This window comes from Gobio gobio, assembly GCF_949357685.1.
Source record: "Gobio gobio genome assembly, chromosome: 14".
NCBI lineage: Eukaryota > Metazoa > Chordata > Actinopteri > Cypriniformes > Gobionidae > Gobio > Gobio gobio.
The window spans coordinates 28,432,277-28,452,650 of record NC_137107.1 but is presented as its reverse complement, the minus strand read 5'-3'; the positions used below and the strand labels follow the sequence as shown (position 1 = coordinate 28,452,650).

General features: G+C 35.2%; 2 protein-coding genes across 6 annotated transcripts in view; one reads left to right on the top strand and one right to left on the bottom strand.

Annotated features, from left to right (window-relative positions):
* Window positions 1-9,538, bottom strand: part of usp28 (ubiquitin specific peptidase 28) — a 30,461-nt gene extending 20,923 nt beyond the window's left edge. For 4 of the 5 annotated variants that reach the window (XM_079834629.1, XM_079834627.1, XM_079834630.1 and 1 more), the window contains exons 1-8: window positions 9,322-9,496; window positions 8,010-8,084; window positions 7,610-7,730; window positions 7,394-7,481; window positions 4,216-4,378; window positions 3,128-3,214; window positions 291-428; window positions 30-100 (exon numbers count right to left, since the gene is read on the bottom strand). In XM_079834629.1, coding sequence (XP_079690755.1) covers window positions 30-100; window positions 291-428; window positions 3,128-3,214; window positions 4,216-4,378; window positions 7,394-7,481; window positions 7,610-7,730; window positions 8,010-8,084; window positions 9,322-9,369 — 791 coding nt within the window. In that variant the 5' untranslated portion in view covers window positions 9,370-9,496. Of the gene's footprint in view, window positions 1-29; window positions 101-290; window positions 429-3,127; window positions 3,215-4,215; window positions 4,379-7,393; window positions 7,482-7,609; window positions 7,731-8,009; window positions 8,085-9,321 lie in introns of all 5 variants that reach the window. The other variant, XM_079834626.1, reaches the window with a different exon arrangement.
* A 1,100-nt stretch (window positions 9,539-10,638) lies between these two features.
* Window positions 10,639-18,545, top strand: htr3b (5-hydroxytryptamine (serotonin) receptor 3B). Its single transcript, XM_079834625.1, has 9 exons — window positions 10,639-10,937; window positions 11,194-11,360; window positions 11,555-11,599; window positions 12,058-12,167; window positions 12,292-12,461; window positions 12,664-12,821; window positions 14,616-14,826; window positions 14,936-15,145; window positions 17,945-18,545. The coding sequence occupies exons 1-9, from the start codon at window positions 10,901-10,903 to the stop codon at window positions 18,208-18,210; spliced, it is 1,374 nt and encodes a 457-aa protein (XP_079690751.1). The 5' UTR covers window positions 10,639-10,900; the 3' UTR covers window positions 18,211-18,545.
* Window positions 18,546-20,374: the final 1,829 nt, after the last annotated feature.

Sequence of the window (20,374 nt, the reverse complement as noted above, 5' to 3'; positions counted from 1 at the left end):
CTATTAATATTTATAATTTATGAACTTACTTTCCATTAGCAGCCAGCTGGAATGCGTCTTCTAGCCAGTCAAGCAACTTGTGTGTGAATTCACTGACGTCCTAGAAAAAGCAACCTTAAAATAAACACTGTTTTCCAAGAATACAGCACAGTCTCTATTTAGAAGAAGCTCTTATATAGCTTCATAAACAGTTTCAAGGTACCTTTTATTAGTGCATCATTTGCAACTGTTTCATTTTAATATTAGCCCCTGACAGAACAGCTGTGAATCATATCATTCAAATGATGTACCTGTTGTGCCTCACTGGTTCTAAACGCATCCCTGAGAAGCTCGACTGCTGCAGAGGGGTCTACAAACCTACGGTTCGAGCCCACCATCAGAGCAAACAGGCAACGCAACTCCTGCATGAAGGCAATGTTTCTTTTCTCCTGTAACAGAAATCCAGTCAGCTGGCTGTGGAACTACTAACTATAAGTAACTTTGCAACTACATGTCAACTAACTCTCATTGAGTATTTGTAGACTGTAGACTTAAGTTAGGGTTAGGTGTTAGGGTTCAGAGGCCGGTTGCACTAGTTGTGCGTAAGTTACAACTTAAGCCAAAGGTATACTTAATTTTTTTATATCGTATACGCTGTCGAATGCACATCCTTGCAAAGTATACTTCTTTTGACTCGTACGCATACGCAGTTTTGAGCAGTCTCTCGCCACGATTTACAACCCATGTAAAAACTGCAAAAACATTAAATGCGCATGTGCAGGTTGCACTTAATAATTCTGACATTTACACTCACACATTGACATTTACACATTTCACACTAATATGCATTAATTCATGCAATTCCTGTTTAACTAATGCACAGATAATCATGAGTTAATGTATGACTCATGAAGAACTAAACTATACAGTGGGGCAAAAAAGTATTTAGTCAGCCACCAATTGTTTAAGTTCTCCCACTTAAAAAGATGAGAGAGGCCTGTCATTTTCATCATAGGTATACTTCAACTATGAAGTAAAGAATGAGAAAAAAAATCCAGAAAAACCAATGACAGAGGTCAAACGTTTTCTGTAAGTCTCCACAAGGATTTTACACATTGTTGCTGGTAGTTTGGCCCATTCCTCCATGCAGATCTCCGCTAGAGCAGTGATGTTTTGGGGCTGTCGCAGGGCAACACGGATTTTCAACTCCCTCCAAAGATTTTCTATGGGGTTGAGATCTGGAGACTGGCTAGGCCACTCCAGGACCTTGAAATGCTTCTTACGAAGCCACTCCTTCGTTGCCCGGGCGGTGTGTTTTGGATCATTGTCATGCTGAAAGACCCATCCTTGTTTCATCTTCAATGCCCTTGCTGATGGAAGGAGGTTTTTACTCAAAATCTCACGATACATGGCCCCATTCATTCTTTCCTTTACACGGATCAGTCGTCCTGGTCCCTTTGCAGAAAAAACGCCCCAAAGCATGATGTTTCCACCCCCATGCTTCACAGTAGGTATGGTGTTCTTTGGATGCAACTCAGCATTCTTTCTCCTCCAAACACGACAAATTGAGTTTTTACCAAAAAGTTATATTTTGGTTTCATCTGACCATATGACATTCTCCCAATAATCTTCTGGATCATCCAAATGCTCTGGATGTACTGGATTAAGCAGGGGGACACGTCTGGTACTGCAGGATTTGAGTCCCTGGTGGCGTAGTGTGTTACTGACGGTAGCCTTTGTTACTTTGGTCCCAGCTCTCTGCAGGTCATTCACTAGGTCCCCCCGTGTGGTTCTGGGATTTTTGTTCACCGTTCTTGTGATCATTTTGACCCCACGGGGTGAGATCTTGCGTGGAGCCCCAGATCGAGGGAGATTATCAGTGGTCTTGTATGTCTTCCATTTTCGAATAATTGCTCCCACAGTTGATTTCTTCACACCAAGCTGCTTACCTATTGCATATTCGGTCTTCACAGCCTGGTGCAGGTCTACAATTTTGTTTCTGGTGTCCTTTGACAGCTCTTTGGTCTTGGCCATAGTGGAGTTTGGAGTCTGACTGTTTGAGGTTGTGAACAGGTGGCTTTTATACTGATAACGAGTTTAAACAGGTGCCATTAATACAGGTATCGAGTGGAGGACAGAGGAGCCTCTTAAAGAAGAAGTTACAGGTCTGTGAGAACCAGAAATCTTGCTTTTTTGTAGGTGACCAAATACTTATTTTCCACCATAATTTGCAAATAAATTCTTTAAAAATCAGACAATGTGATTTTCTCCTTCTGTCTCTCATAGTTGAAGTGTACCTATGATGAAAATGACAGGCCTCTCTCATCTTTTTAAGTGGGAGAACTTGCACAATTGGTGGCTGACTAAATACTTTTTGCACCACTGTATATTAAAGGGTTAGTTCACACAAATGATGATTCGGATCGCGTGCCAAACCGCCAAACTGCTGAAATTTGGCCATTCAAACCTCTGATTCGACTCGCTGATTCATAACGCTTCGAAGCTTCATGATGCCTTGTTTTGAAATCGTCATCACTATGTAAGTCGTTATTTAGGGTTTTTTTGCGCACAAAAACTATTGTCGCCTATTCAAAAAGTTATTTTAGAACCACGGTAGTGAGATGGACTTTGTAACGACGTCTTTAGTACCTTTTAAGGGTCTTGAGAGTGAACCGTGCCATTGTGCCAATGGAGGCCTTTCAGAGCCATCAGATTTACACTAAAATATCTTCATTTCTGTTCTGAAGATAAACGGAGGTCTTACAGGTGTCGAACGACATGAGGGTAATTAATGACAGAATTTTCATTTTTGGGTGAACTAACCCTTTAATGATTACTGCATCAGCAACTAATGAACATTCTATATGATTAATAGTTAATAGTCATGTGTGATGATCATAATGATACCTTTGCAAATAATTAGCTAATGATTAATTAAAGCAGACAACTGAAAGTTAAAGTACATAACTTCGACTTCGATTGTGGTAAAATCGTGTTATTTTTTTACAGTCTATGGATAAAATGCATCAAATACAGTTTCTGAATGTTATTTACATATCAAATTTAAAAAATATATAAAAACAAATATGTTATTCATGTATCGTACTTAGTAGAAATGATACTCATGCTCATCTGGCAGATTACTCACTGAATGACTCTTGCATTTCTCCAGTACACGCTCAGACAGGCAGTAGTTGAGCACTAGTCTACGGAAGACCGGCAGGTGGAACAGAGACTAAAGACAAGAGAATAAGATATATTTTTTTATTTTTAGTTCCATTCACATTCTTCCCAGCATGCACTAGGCCATGATCAATTATAGTTCCATTACTTGACCATTTGTCAGTTTTATTTACACAGTTGTTACTGATTTTGTTGACATGTGTAGTAACGTCTTGTCTCGTGATGTCTAGGTGCAGTTGTTCCTCATAAAAAGAAACATTTCTTATTATTGGAAACGGTTGTGCTGCGTAATATTTTTGTGTAAACCATGACACATTTTTTTTTAGGATTCTTTGATGAATAAAAAGTTATTATAAGTAATTTATTTAAAATAGAAAGCTTTTGTAACAATGTAAAAGTCTTCGCTGTCACTTTTGGTCAATTTAATGCACGAAACGTTTGAACGATAGAGATATTCATATCCATGCTGGGACAAATGACATCATTAAACTGCATTACATCCCGTATTAACAAAACATTGTTTGTTACTTATCTATAGGTCATAAACTCACTCCATGAGTTCATGCCTCTCTTTATCATCAAAACAATGCTCTATTTAATTAGCTCAGACATTTATCAATATCAGTAAAGGCTTATATTTCAACACAGACATCTGAGAAGCCTAGCTAAATTCAGTCTGGTAATGGATATAATCAAATTACAGCTCTGAGACACTTCTGCAGTCAGGAACCAAAAACAAAAAAAACTAAACAGACACTCAACCTGATCTTCTCTATTCTCCAGTCATTAGCAACACTAATTTCATTTGCACAATACGATCAGATCATATAGTAACAGGTCAGACGAGAACACTTAGAGCAGTGCTTTTGCTTTGAATTCGATTTCTCAAAGAATCTGTTAAGTTTAACACAAACAAATACCTTTTACAACTCAACGTATATGCTGTTTGAAACTAGTCCTAAAAGTGAAGCTTACATATGCAAACAAGCATAACACTCTTTTCTACTTTTCTATCGTCTCAAAGCAAAATTGGTGATTAAAAACTTCACACACCTGAATGACAGCACTGAACCAGCAGGTATTTCCTACATTACGGATGCCCACGGGACAGTCCTCCTGTCGGATCCAGTCAGCGGGGCTGCAGCTCTCTCCAGATGCCTCACACCTCTTCCTTTTTATGCGGGCCGCATTCTCTTCTGCACTAACCTCAAGAGCCCTAGAGCAGAAATAGGAGTGGGTGAGACAGTCAAGACCAGAGTCTGACAGTTACTGCTGCCCGATTCTTAAATTCACACAAATCACTAGTAGTAGGGTAGAAGGGGGAAATTGTAAAGCTCTAAATTGGTTCATTCACACTCAAGTTTGAGTGATTCTCGCTCTCTCTCTGCCAGGGAAAGGGGATTTAAATAATGTTTAAACTTAAAATTATTTTGAGAAATACGTTTTTGTGTCCAAAAATGTTATTCTGTTTTGATGCCTTTGAGTTTAAACATTCTTCAGGTTGTTGATTAAAAGTTAATTGTAGCATGACATTATAATTGAATTTATGACTGAACAAAAAAAAAACTGTAAACCTTTAAAACACATAATGAACATTATTTCATCAAAATGTCGAGCTGAAGGAATGTTTTTGACTGATCATAATGAAAATACTATATAATAGTGAAATAAAAGTGTATAAAATAATTAGAAATCATATACCGTATAATAATGAAAATCATTCATTACTATTAAAATGTATTAAAGCAATGATATAATTTTAAGGTGTGCTGAAATTTGAAATTCAGCGTGTTAAAATAATGTTTTGCAACTATTACAATTGCCCCCAACCACTGTTAAAATCAACTATTTTCTATAGTATTAGATTCTATATTATAATATGATCTAGTATTTTGATTATTACAAGTTGATTATTTACACAGTAATTCATGGCACAAGTGGGTGACATACACTATGTTTCAAAAGTTTGGGGTCGATAAGATTTTTGAAAATGTCTATTATGTTTACTATTTAAATTATTTTTCAATTTTAATATATTTTAAAATGTAATTTATTCCTGTGATGGCAAAGATGCATTTTTCAGATGAATATATATATATATGAAGAGTTCAGATGCTAAAGCCTCTAAAAGCCACTTCGGTCAAAAATGAGATAACGATACAGAGTGAATGCTTTCCACATATAGTATATGTTCATAAAATACTTTCACTTCAAACACACTAAATCCCAGCCTCAGCCCATTCAGAAGTAATGGTACTTAGGTAGAAACCTATACATAGAAGCCTGAGAAAGATGGACTTAGGAGACTTTAGAGACGGCTTTTGCATCTGAAGTTTTCATATATATATTAGAAGTCTTTGATGAATAGAAAGTTGAAAATAACAGCATTTATTTGAAATTAAAATCTTTTGTAACATTATAAATGTCTTTAATGTTACTTTTGATATTAATAAGGGTATTAATATTGCTTAAGAATAAATCTCACTGACCCCATACTTTGAAAGATAGGGTTCTTTTGCCACACATAAATATTTATGATGTCAAAAGGAGATGATTTGTACATTTGTAGCAGTCTATGAGTTTATGAAGAAAAGTACAACCCCAAATCAGAAAAAGTTGGGACAGTATGGAAAACGCAAAAAAAAAGAAAAAAGAAGTGATTTCTAAATTTACTTTGACTTGTATTTCATTGCAGACAATATGAACACAAAATATTTCATGTTTTATCTGGTCAACTTCATGTCATTTGTAAATATGCATCCTTTCCTGTCATTCAGACCTGCAACACATTTCAAAAAAAGTTGGGACAGGAGCAATTTAGGGCTAGTAATGAGGTAAAATGGTTAAATAATGATGTGATTTGAAACAGGTGATGTCAACAGGTGATTGTAATTATGATTTGGTACAAAAGCAGCATCCAAGAAAGGTCTAATCCTTTAGGAGCAAAGATGGGCCGAGGATCGCCAGTTTGCCAACAAATACGTGAGAAAATTATTGAAATGTTTAAAAACAATGTTCCTCAAAGAAAGATAGGAAGAGATTTGGATATTTCACATTCAACAGTGCATAACATAATTAAAAGATTCAAGGAATCTGGAGGAATTTCAGTGCGTAAAGGACAAGGGCGCAAGCCTAAGCTGAACAACCGTGATCTCCGATCCCTCAGGCGGTACTGCATCAAGAATCGTCATTCATCTATAAGCGATATCCCCACATGGGCTCAGGACTACTTTGGCAAACCTTTGTCAAGTACCACAATACGTAGTTACATCCACAAATGCCAGTTAAAACTGTACTGTGCCAAAAGGAAGCCCTATGTTAACAGTGAAGCGCCGTCGACTTCTCTGGGCTCGGAGGCATCTGGGATGGACCATCACAAGTACTGTGATGTACTGTGGTCAGATGAATCAGTATTTGAGGTATTTTTTGGGAGGAATGGACGCCGTGTGCTCCGGACCGAAGAAGAAAAGGATCATCCAGACTGTCACCAGCAACAAGTCCAAAAGCCAGGGTCTGTCATGGTATGGGGTTGTGTCAGTGCCCTTGGCAAAGGTAACTTGCACTTCTGTGAAGGCACCGTTAATGCTGAAAAGTACATAGAGATTTTGGAGCATAGTATGCTGCCTTCAAGAAGACATCTTTTCCAGGGACGTCCATGCATATTTCAACAAGACAATGCAAAACCACATTCTGCACACATTACAAAGTCCTGGCTGCGGAGGAAGAGGGTACGGGTACTTGACTGGCCTGCCTGCAGTCCCGACCTGTCTCCAATAGAGAATGTGTGGCGCATTTTGAAGCGCAAAATGCGACAACGAAGACCCCGTACTGTTGCCCACCTTAAGACTTGTTTGCAGGAAGAATGGGACAAAATTACACCTGAAACACTTCATCACTTGGTGTCTTCAGTCCCTAAACGTCTTTTAAGTGTTGTGAAAAGGAATGGCAACATTACAAAGTGGTAAATGCTTTACTGTCCCAACTTTTTTTTAAATGTGTTGCAGGTCTGAATGAAAGGAAAGGATGCATATTTACAAATGACATGAAGTTGACCAGATAAAACATAAAATATTTTGTGTTCATATTGTCTGCAATGAAATACAAGTCAAAGTAAATTTAGAAATTACTTTTTTTTTTTTTTTTTGCGTTTTCCATACTGTCCCAACTTTTTCTGATTTGGGGTTGTATAACAATTTTACAATTGCCCCAGTCTACCCTATCCGGACCGAACCTGTGCAGCTCTCTGCGCTCTGCTTCAGCCTGCTGTGACTCCTGAAGACTAAGCTCAATGGCGGTCTGCAGATCGTCTTTAGCAGAACCTGAGAACAATTCCAGTTACATGAGGACGGGTGAACTGCATGAGTATAAAATAAACATCATGGCATTATGACTGCTATATGAATCTTTGGAAAAAGTGATAAACACTAATAATGTCTTTTCAGCCAACCGTTCTGTGTATTGGAGGTGTTCCTCTCATTATTGGCTTTAGTGGGTTCTTCGGTTATGTGCTCCTCTGGGGGCTGGGTGGTCAGTAGCCCAATGGCATGGCTGATATCACCCTGGCTAGCCTAGATAAAGAGTTTTTGTGCAATTAGTCATCACTAGTGAAATACAAAACAAGTTTGGGCACAAAATGTTTTGCTTTAGGTCATCAGACATACATGCTTTGTTTTAGTACCACGTCTAGGTTACCCAACCCTTACCAATGAATGTAAGGGAAACTCTTGCACATGGTATGATTTTCATATTTACAAACATTTGTCTGGCTTATTTTCTATTAATAGCCATGTCAGTAACATTACATCTGCTGCTTGTGTTATAAACACATGGATAAGTGCTGAACATACGTTCAGGGCGCTCTGGAGAACCTGCAGATCCTGAATGCCAGTAATCTCTTTGAGCTGGTTAAGTAGCATTTGGCTCTGAAAAAGACAAGCAAACATGCTGTTTTTTAATTTCTGTGGATCAAAAATTCAAATGCTTTGCCACAGGCATATTGAGAATACTTCTGTTCCTGATAACAAGACTCACTTGAGCAATTAACTACTCAATAACAGGATCTGTTCCAGCAAAAAAGAGCAGGTGTGAACTGATGAGTTAAAAACAAGAATATGATATGAGATGTAATTTGCACTTGGATTTAACACCTAGCATAACCGCATTTCTGACTCAGGTGTCAAATGAGCGTGGGATGGAGGAGTCTATAGCTGGCCTGATCAACATTTATGAAAGCCTCCTGCATGAAAATGTCTGCACTGTACAATAAAAATGTTTCCAAGTACAGTGTGCCTGAAAATAGGCTTTAGCATGTGGTATGTAAACGTTTTTTTTATTTTTAAAAAAAGTAATTGGCCCAGATAATAGATGCAGGAGCTACAGCACTATATAAAGAAACTCTGACAGCACAGCAGGTGGGAATGTTAGCATGGTTGTGGAGGCAGCCAGTCACCCTAGGCTGGGAGCATGAGACATATATGGTGAGCTGGAGGCCTGTGAGAAGCACCCAGAGCTCTATTTTGGGCCTTCGACACAGATAGCGCCTGTGTTTATCATAAATGAGCTTGAGAGACACAAGCAAACACAAGAAAAACATACAATAATTCCTAGATTTCATTCAGAGGATAACATTAAAGATTGAAACACTTTAAGATTTAAGAAAAGGATTGTTTAAGGCTAAGAAACTTATTTAAAACATTTCAAAATGAAGCCCTTCAAAACAGATTTCCAATCTGGACAAGATTCCTATTGGAGTACTATCGTAATTGGGAAACAATCCTAATGGGATCAAATAAAACTCATCTAAAAATCAAACAAGTGGATAAAGTGAAAATTGAATATAAAGTACTATTGGATTTTGTGTAATGCTTGTCAGAACTCTGAATTGGAATACTGATTTTTCAATTAGAAAATTCCTATTAAGATCCTTGTTTCCAAATTAGGATAGAAATTCCAATTGGATTTGTTTAGGATTTAAAAAAAAAACATCCTTTATAAGTTAAATTAAAAGTGCAGGCCTGTTAGAGTCAGTCTACCACTAAAACATGTTTAAAGCAAAAAAAGACAGTGACAGTCACTGCTGTGTCTAGATCTCATTAACAGAAGCATTGTCACAATTAGGCTTTTTAATTTGACATGTTCTTTAAAATACAACACACTTACCGAGTTTTCAGACGTTTCCCCATGTTCAAAATCCTGTTCAACTCTCATGGCAATGACCTTTTATATATATATATTTCTCCAGATTTCTTCGCCCTGACTCCAGAGTGTGACCTACTCCATATGCCCCCCACACACACACACCCACACACACACACACACCCTCGCCGCGCTGGACAAGGGTTCACTCGTGCGCGCGCTTGGCAAACAGTCAATCGTCAAAAGAAACGAGTAGTGTGAACATTTTCTGACCCCGCAATTAATCATGAATGTCTCATCCAGACAGAGGTAATGTGGATTAAACATAAATAAAAGCCAATTTTGGTTGCCCAAAATGTAACGATTTACTACATTTATATGGGATTTCCTTCAGAAAGTTGTTTTCAGTCATTTTGTTTAATTTCGTTGATGACACCGTAGCCCAGTAGCTAACGTTACGCTGTTGTTTTCAGACAATATTGTTACTTTAGTTAGGGTATGTAAACAAAACAATAATAAAATCTATACTATAACGTAGCCTAGTTTTTAGGTTTATGGTATGTTACGCTTTTTGCTACACTATCACTCGATTTACTGTGTATTTCAGGGGTTTTCAAACTTTATGATGCCAAGGACCCCCAAATAGGATGAACCTTTATGAGGGACCCCTTCCTAAAATCCATCTATTTTTATGTATGAAAAAACATTTAAACTGTTAAATAAATAGTACGTCTGACATTATAAATACAACATATTGTTTCCCAACTTAAATTGGCTATTGATGTTGGATGTATAAACCTGAAGAATGTATGTACTGTGTTAAGAAAACTGCCTTACAACCCCAGTGAGCGAGATAAAGGGGACTATAGTGAGAAAAACTCACTAAAGATACAAAGCAAACATATATAATTCTGCAATGTATACAAGAAGTATGCAAGAAAGGAGAGAAACATGAAACAGAAATGAAACAGTTAGAATATTCAGTAGACTTTATACATTTTTGCTTTGTCTTTTTATTCTCAGAAATTTTCTGGGGACCCCTTAGAACCTTCTGGAGGACCCAGTTTGAAAACATCTGGTGTATTTGATAAATGTCTAAAGCTTATTGATTAAGAATGTCATTACCAAAGTAAATAAAAGTTAACACCTTACAATGATTTTGTTGAAATACGCACCAATTGAGAAAAGCAGCATTGCATTATCCTGCTAATGCTCAATATATAAATAAAAATAAATGTGTTTTTTGGATGATTTTACTGACAATATAATTGTGAGTAGGCTATGTATGTAGTATGACCCATTATTCTCTAGTATATAGGGTCCATAAATTAAGCAGTCAGAGTACACATCCTATTCACTAAACCCAGATCTTCTTACCGTCATAATGGAAAATCAATTTGCTGGAGTAGTGAGCAAGTTACTGCTGTGCATTTGTTGCAGTCATGTGTACAACGGCCATTCTGATGCTCCATGGCACTCTGCCGGAATAAAAGGGACTTTGTAATAGGGTACAATTTTAAAAGCTGGGACAAAGGCTGTGGAAAGTGATTTGAATAAGTTTGCATTTGTCTTCTTCTGAAGATCTTGGAATTGAATTGCCAGGATGAGTCCTGTCCTCTTGCTATCTTTGTTACTGTCAGGTAAGTCCAGTGCTGCTTCTTGTTTTTACTGTATTAAGTATCATTCAGTTATAGCTGCTTGCATTAACATTTATTATTCAAAGGATGCAACCCAGCTAAACCTTTTAGACTGTTTAAAAAGCCACCTAACCTTTCAGTGAATGATGTACTTATTGTGAATTTTATGGAATTAATGTAATTTAATTCTGTATGCTGCCAAACCATACTGATAATTATAACATAAACAAGATCTGTATTTATTAACTTTTCTGTACAGTTCTTCCACAGGCTGAGTTAGTCCCAGAAAAACCTAAGAGATCTGCTCTAAACCAACTCACCAGGTTATTGCTTCGCAAATACAACAGTGGTGTTCGGCCTGTCCAGAACTGGACCAAACCAACTACCATTTACATTGACCTTATAATCCAATCCGTCCTGGATGTGGTAAGTACATTTTAAACTTTAGAGAGATACAGTGTATTGCTTGTAAATGATCATGTAAAGCTTTTTTTATATGCAATGCATAGGAGCGTTCACTGCTAGAAGTTGTTAACTAAATAAACCTACAGCACAGGTGTTAAAGTAACAGACTTTCCATGTCAATATAATAAAGTAATTTTGCACCTGTCTTTTCACAGGATGGACAGACTCAGAAAGTTACCACCAGCATTTGGTATCGCCAAGTTAGTATCAATTAATTTGTCTAAGGGTAATGATTCATAATGAAATCAGCAGCATGGTTGTATATGCATAAAATACTATTCGGATTAGTTTAATGTGTGTATTTTTTTTTAACATTGTAACCTCTTGAAATAAAAAATCTGACATTTGACTTTAACCTGAACATACACTTTAATTCTGAATATTACCAATAAACAAATATTTATATATGTTTCACAAGATATAGGTCCACATAAATGGCATGTCACACAAACAGTTATTTCTTTAAAAGAAGAGTGCAATGAATGAAGAGGTTTCATAAAAGACATTTAATTTTACCTTTCGGAGACAGGTCCTGCAAAGAAACAAATACACAATAATCAGATTTTCAAATGCATGAAATCGGAATGTTTGAGAGAGCTGAATCTCTCATGGGAGCTGCTGGGTGGTAAGAGTAAACCACATTACTCTAATGTTTCAGATATGGAACGATGAGTTTCTTGTTTGGGATCCTGAAGAGTTTGATGGAATCACTGAAATATCGCTGTCCTCGGATGCCATCTGGGTGCCTGATGTCATCATAAGTGAATTGTATGTACATGATAGATGTACCTTTCCTGCCCACATCACAAGCTCCTTTTGTTTTCTGGAAATTAATTTTGTCAAGTTGTACTCTCATTGCATCATATGTCTTCCTCTCTCTCTCTCTCTCCAGCGTCGATGTTGGCAAATCCCCAGTCATCCCATATGTTTATGTCAACTGCTCAGGAACAGTAAAAAACTACAAACCCATCCAGGTGGTCTCAGCCTGTCACCTGGAGATTTATGCCTTTCCCTTTGACAAGCAGAACTGCACTCTGACCTTTCGCAGCTGGCTCCACTCAGGTAAATGACTCACTCATACACAGCTCGTGCTTACACTCCTTTGCAAACAAGCTGGTCTCCATATAATGAGAGTTGCTGTGATTACTTTGATCAGCCCTGGTTAGAATCTTTTAAAAGCTGACACTTTAAATACGCTCCGTACAAACCTGCCAACATAAACACTACAATAACGCAATGAACTGCTGATGTGTTTCTCTGACAGTGAGTGAAGTGGATTTAGCTCTATGGAGGCCTGCTGAGGAAATCGCCAGTGACACAAGAGAGTTCATGAATAATGGTGAATGGGAGCTGCTGTCTGTCCCTTCTCACTATTGGACATTGAATCTAGAGGACAGAGACTACGCGCAGATTCAGTTTAATGTGAGGATTATTCAATCAGTAAAAATGACATTCATTGACGGCTTTAGATTTCAATTTTAATTTTGTTTGTATAGTTTTACAATACACATTGTTTCAAATCAGCTTTACAGAAAATCAAAAAATGTTAACGTTTATAATAAACTAATTTCTCTAAGCCTTTAGATTAGAGCTGGGCGATAATAAAGTTTACATTCTGCGATGATATAAACAATCAAGCTGGTCAGATTTGCTATATAGTGTATATAGATTTACATGAGTGTGATTATAATGTGCATAAATTAATACAATTAAATGTTAATTTAAATGTAATCAATATAAAATGTATATAGAGCTGTGTAATAATATAGTTTATTTTTTGAGACAATATATACAATCACACCAGATTATATATATATATATATATATATATATATATATATATATATATATATATATATATATATATATATATATATATATATATATATATATATATATATATATATATATATATATATATATATATATATATATATATATAATGTATTGCTTTGTAGTTAACTGTACAGTATGTTTGTGCTATATATCCAAATTTAAATATATTGCTGGATAATAATATAGTTTACTTAGTTTACTTTTTGTGACGATATAAACAATCAAAGAGTTAAGATTTGTATGTCGCTTTATATTAGTGTACTAAGTAACTTGTAAGTAAATAAGTTATTTTGGTAGTTGTAGTTTGGAGTTATTATAATTAGACAATAATTTTGTCTGTTTAATCTTTATTACAGACGACTCCATGTCTCTGCCCTATGATTTCTTTTTCAATCGCTTCACTCAGATGCACGTCACAATATTGAAAAGATCTGTTGCTACTTCCTTCACATCATCACATTGTGACTTTTTCAATTGTGATTTAATTTGATTAAAGTGATAAAAAATTGTGATATTATAATATATATTTCAATTTAAATATTACATTTTATTAAAGTTTTTTAAATGAAATAATGTTTTTCAATGTATTTTTCTATTTACTAAATTAGACTTGAATTTGGTGTTTGACAGATGTTCATTTTCGGAGGCTGACTGAGACATTACACGTAACAGTGCAGTCTGACGTGTCGCAACCCTTCTCCAACCTTTGCATGGCTGTTAGTGGAGTCACACTAATGCCAATAGATGAGGCTTAGCGGCAGACAACACACAGCAAGGATGATGATAATGAGACTGTCTTTCTGGCATTTGATCAATGAACGTCGTGTTCAGTGGGAGGAATTGGCCAATAGCTCAAAGCTCATGGGCAATCCACCCTGTTCCACTAAGATGCGCACACCATGGAAACGGCTGTGTTCTTTGATTACCTTTGCTCTGCGGCTCATTGCTGAAGCCATTTAGAGATCCATATTTGTTTTTACTCATTGGGCAAATGGGTAGGGAACATGTTTAAGTCAGTATGAAATTGCTCTTTGTTGTACTGTGAAAGCTTAAGCAACCTTAAATAAGGAAAGTGAAATGGATGGTCCTGATCCAGATGAGGGGCAGCGAGAGGAAATAGCTCAATGGCAGTGAGGTTGGGTTCTCAGGGGGAGCTGAGGTGTGGGAAAACAATTTCAGTTCTAGAATGAGAAATTGGACCGATTTAGCAAATCCAGGAAATGGGGAGAGGGCTTAAGCTTGTTATGTAATTCCTCTTCAGACACAGCCATTTCAGACTCCGAGAGCACATTTTTCTGATGGCAAGTGATGAAATAAATATCACCCAGAGAGCATTCAATCCCAGCCACTCTGTGTCTCTCTCTCTCTCTCTCTCTGAAGGTGCTGATCCGCAGGCGCCCCCTGCTGTACGTGGTAAGTCTGCTCATCCCGAGCATCTTCTTCATGGTGGTGGATGTCACCAGTTTCTATCTGCCTCCAAACAGTGGAACTCGCATCACTTTCAAGACCAGCATTCTCCTGGGCTTCACTGTAATCAGAGTCAACCTGATGGATGAAATCCCTGCCACGGCCATTAAAACACCCCTCATTGGTATAGTACAGCCAGAGCTCTTCCTAATTACTATGTTCCCCTGTTAACAACACTGTGATTGGCAGCAACCTCACCTTACTGACAATAATGTCTGATCTTTTTGCCATAGGGGTCTTCTTTGCTGTTTGCATGGCGCTGCTGGTGCTTAGTTTGTCATTGTCCATTTTCGTAGTGAAGCTTTTGCATTACAGTGAGACAGAAGTCAAGGAGATGTCCATCTCTGCTTGCTTGCTAGACAAATACGGCTCAATGGACCTGAGCTTTATTGAGAGCGCTTTCACTTCGATGAAGACACTGGATGATATGGACCAGTCAGGGGGTAGGCGAGAGAATATTATCCATTTATTATGCTGTTTACAGGTTCTATATGCTGACATTAGTTATAAACAAAATGTATTTGTTAATAAACAATACTAATACTGTGTTGTTATTATTTAAGTAATACTGAATACTAATACATTTCAAAAAATTAAAATACAAATAAAAATTCTATATTATGGTTTATATATGGACTAACAACCAAAAGTTTATTCATAAATAAATAAAACTGTAAAGTATTGTTCATTTCATAATATCATTATATATATTATTACACTGCTCTAAAGAATGCTTGATTCTGATTGGTTAATTGCGGCATTCTGCGGTCAATCCATGGATTCCAAAGGGGACTGTGAAACGTTCTGCAAAAGTGGCTAAAGATTTTTTCCTCATGTATAGTACACTTAAAGACTTATTATTAATATTGGTCTTCAAAAATATAAAACAGTTCAGTAAGTTATCAAGACATTTGACACGAAGAGTGTAATACAAATAGAAATGCAGCCGTAACTAAAATATCACAAAGCATAAGTGCAAACAAAACAAAATAAATCACTGAACATTTTGCTGCAACACACCCCGTCATATGCTGTGTGGCCAAATCAGAAAAAACAAAAAACATGGGAGGACAAACTCTCATGCCATATATTCAATCCCATGTTACCAGACTTTATTTGAGAGGCTGTTCTCTGCAGAGACGATGGATGGAGCTAGATGGTCAAACCACAACCTAAACCTTACCATAACCCGTTAAACATAACTCCACCCATGTCCAGCACTGCAAAAAATGCTCTTCTTACTTAGGAATTTTGTCTTGTTTCTAGTCTAAATATCTAAAAATTCTTAAATCAAGATGCATTTACTAGATAAGTAAAATTACATTTATTGAAAATAAAATCTAAATGAAGTGAGTTTTTCCTTAAAACAAGCAAAATGATCTGCTAATGGGGTGAGAAAAATAATCTTGTTTCTGATTGAAATCTTGTTTCTTGTTTCTATCGTAAACAGAAATACGATTATTTTTCTCACCCCGTTGGCAGATAATTTTGCTTGTTTTGAGCAAAAACTCACATCATTTAGATTTTTTCCCTCCATAAAACAACCGATTTTTGCGAGAACTAACAGAGAACAAGAAAAAATATGTAAGGTGGGACTTGATTTTTTTCTATTGGGAATTGATTGGATCGTTACCATTTGCTGTGATCTCATGTGAGTCTCGACCCTCGCACCAGTAAACACGTTTCTCAATCAATCCCTCTATATTTTTTCCCTCTTTAGGAAAGACGTGGGAACTCTATCATAGATTTTCTGTTTCTTTTGCTATTGGAGCAAATGGAAATACAAAAAAATGATATTTGTATACAACATTTTTTATTATATCTCCTGTTCACCACTACCCAACTATGACTACTTCCGCTTCTGAGAACCCCGGAAATGCGAAAACGGTCCATACTCACCATTGTCCATGGCAACGCTGTGTATTATGCCGAGTTCCAGGCAACCCGTAACCTGTGTCTTTCCAACCTTCTACCCGTGAAAGTTTTACCCAAGCTTTAACTTTAATTTCTACATTTCCATAACTGTTTATTTCACACCAACATAATGAATTGTTCAGCATCTGTGAGAGTGTGAGCGGGTTTTTGATAATCGCGCCTCTACTTCCTGCTCTCTACTGTGCAACTCCGGTCCCGAGATCACTACTGTGCCTTTGATCTTAACCCCCATCCCTCAGTTATATATATATATATATATATATATATATATATATATATATATATATATATATATATATATATATATATATATATATATATATATATATATATATATATATATATATATATATATTTGGGCTGTCAAAAGATTAATCGCGATTAATCGCATCCAAAATAAAAGTTTGTGTTTACATAATATATGTGTGTACTCTGTCAATTATTATTTATATATAAATACACACACAAGCATGTATATATTTAAGAAAAAAATATTCTTTTTATATATAAAACATTTATATTTATATATATTATAGATTATATAAATGTATATATATATATATATATATATATATATATATATATATATATATATATATATATATATATATATATATATATATATATATATATATATATATTTGGGCTGTCAAAAGATTAATCGCGATTAATCGCATCCAAAATAAAAGTTTGTGTTTACATAATATATGTGTGTACTCTGTCAATTATTATTTATATATAAATACACACACAAGCATGTATATATTTAAGAAAAAAATATTCTTTTTATATATAAAACATTTATATTTATATATATTATAGATTATATAAATGTATATACAGTATATACATGCAAATATTTCTTAAATATATACATGAATGTGTGTGTATTTATATATAAATAATAATTAACAGAGTACACACACATATATTATGTAAACACAAACTTTTATTTTGGATGCGATTAATCTTTTGACAGCCCTAATATATATATATATATAGGCTTGTATTTTTTAAACTTCATATCATTCAAATTATTGAATTTAATAATTATTGAAGTCTAATATTAATACAATTACGCAAAAATAATCTAATTTAAAATAATAAATGAATAATTTTGAAAAAAGTTTACAGCTAAGAGCATTCAGAATTGTTGGTTTTGGCCCAGAATTTTCATTTCTGTGCATTCCTAATATATATATATATATATATATATATATATATATATATATATATATAATGGCCACACTCACATACTATACCACATGCTTCTAAATGGTTTAATAACTCTGTTCTCTTTTATTCAGGCTACGAGTCTGATCTCTCTCCAGAGCCAGACCTGTTCTCCCTGACAGATGTCTCAAACAGTGACTCTCCACTGGAGAAAATCCTGCAGGAGGTGATGTCTCTCAGACTGTACCTTCAGGAGGAGGACAATGAGGGCAGTTCACAGTCCTACTGGGTGGAACTGTGCCTGAAAGTGGACAGGCTCCTCTTCTGCATGTACCTGCTGTTTATGTTCATCTATGTTATGACTCTACTGCTGCTCTGGGGTACCTGGAGCTCTGCCTGAAAGTCTGAATAAGGTGGTAGGGGAAAAAGAGGCGTGTTGAGAAGACGGAGACAGAGGGGTTGAAGAAAGTTAAAACAAAGTGACAGATTCAATAACTGCAGTTTCAGTTTTAAAGTATCAAAAAAAAAAACATTGCAATTGATGCCTGCTATTAACATTATTTCAGATTCTGCAGATTGAACAAAAAAACGAGACCAGTTTCCTGGGGAGATTATTGTTAAACATGTTTGAACTTTCTTTCAGATGTAAAAATCATAATGACTAGCTGCCAGCAAGTTGTATGTTGTATGTGTTTGTATCGAGTAGAATAAAGGAAAACAAATTGTTCAAATTTTTATGTGTATATTGTCTTTCTCTTCCATGCTTTTCTTAATACTCTTTTGATTGTAGCACATCTCTCTGACATAAATCTCCAGTCCACTCATAAGAAAAATTGAGGTGTTTATTTATGTTAAAGTGTTATGTTTTAGATGTTAAAAAATAAAAACGAACACTACATTATTAATAATTGGCATTTTTGTAGACAAAGGTCTTAGATAATGAACCATGTATGGGAACGGGCTTATTTCTAAATATTTTATATTATATTTATTCACTCCATAACTTAATTTTTGTCAACTCTGTCAGACACACTAAAAAGCATGCTAATTTAATTGTAACTATCCAAAAACAGTGTAAAGTCTTCAGTTATGTAATACTGGTGTTCAGTAAAGGAGCTAAGTCATAAAATACATTCTCTGTTTATTTTTTGTTGGGTTTCACACTATTATGAACAACCCAGTTTCTAAATTCCTTAATTCTCCTCCCTCCTTTTAATACTAAACATATATCACCAATGTTCTTAGGTAATTAAGACACAATATCATGTAGTTGCATTGATGTTTTAACATTTTTACACAATAAATTGAAAAAATAATTAGACATTTCTTTCAAAATTAACAAAAACCTTCACTTGACGGTGTAAAATACTGGTGGAGTTGACAAAAGTTGAGCTGAGGCCACATATACATATGTAAATAGAATCATGAAACAGCATTAGAAAAATTCCCCATGTGCAAAAACTTATTAAATCACATTAAACAGACTTGTTGAGAGCACTTGTCAACCATCAGACAGCAGATTTTTTTGTAAAATATTATTATTATTATATTGTTATATTTATTCTTAAATACTCTATTTTTAATAATGGAAATGTTATTGTAATAGTATTATTTCTTGTTTTGTTAAATATTTTATTTAGCAATAATAATAATAATAATAATTATTATTAGTCATATTAATATATAAACACTTCATTTGTAAAAAGAAAACGCATTTTAAATCGCAATTTGAACCAGAATAATCGTAATTAAATATTTCCCCAAATCGTGCAGCCCTTGTCAGCTATAACAATCTTGAAATTTTTTATGGAAATTTTCATATCATCCTTTAGATGTAATGGCAAGTTCTGTACAGAAACAGAATATTTTATTTGTATATTTTCACACTTTTAACAGCTGAGTAAATAAAGAAACTGAAAAGGGAAAATTGGTAAATTCTTCTCTTTTTTAACCAAGCAAAACATCTTTTGCATAAACACCCTTACATTCTTTGTTCCTCTACAGCAAATTATAATATATTGCATGTTCAGGGAGACTTGGGCCTAACACATTCAGCCAGTTGGAACAGAAAAACACACCAGCCTGTTTAGTAAGCAGGATTTGATGGCCGCATATACACTTATAAAATGCAATTCAATGTGGAAGTAAAGATTACTCAGATTGAGTAATGTAACGGAATACGTTACAAATTACATTTTTGGGCATGTATTCTGTATTCTGTAACTAAATACGTTTTGAAAGGATCCTTCCCTAACAATGGTTATACTAACAAACAGATTTTTTTCCAGTTTGTCATACTTTCTACTTTTTGTCATGTGTTGTTGGTATGTTTTGATTTGTAGAACATTGTTCTAACATTATTTTAACATTCCTCTAACATTATTTAACTTTCCCAGAACGTTATTTTAATGTTCCTCTAATGTTATTCTAACGTTCTCCTAATATTGTTCTAACATTCTCCTAACGTCATTTTAACGTTCCCAGAACACTATTTTTAACGTTCCCAGAATGAACCCTATGAAAGATTTTATTACTGTTTATCATACTTTCGAGTTTTTATGTAA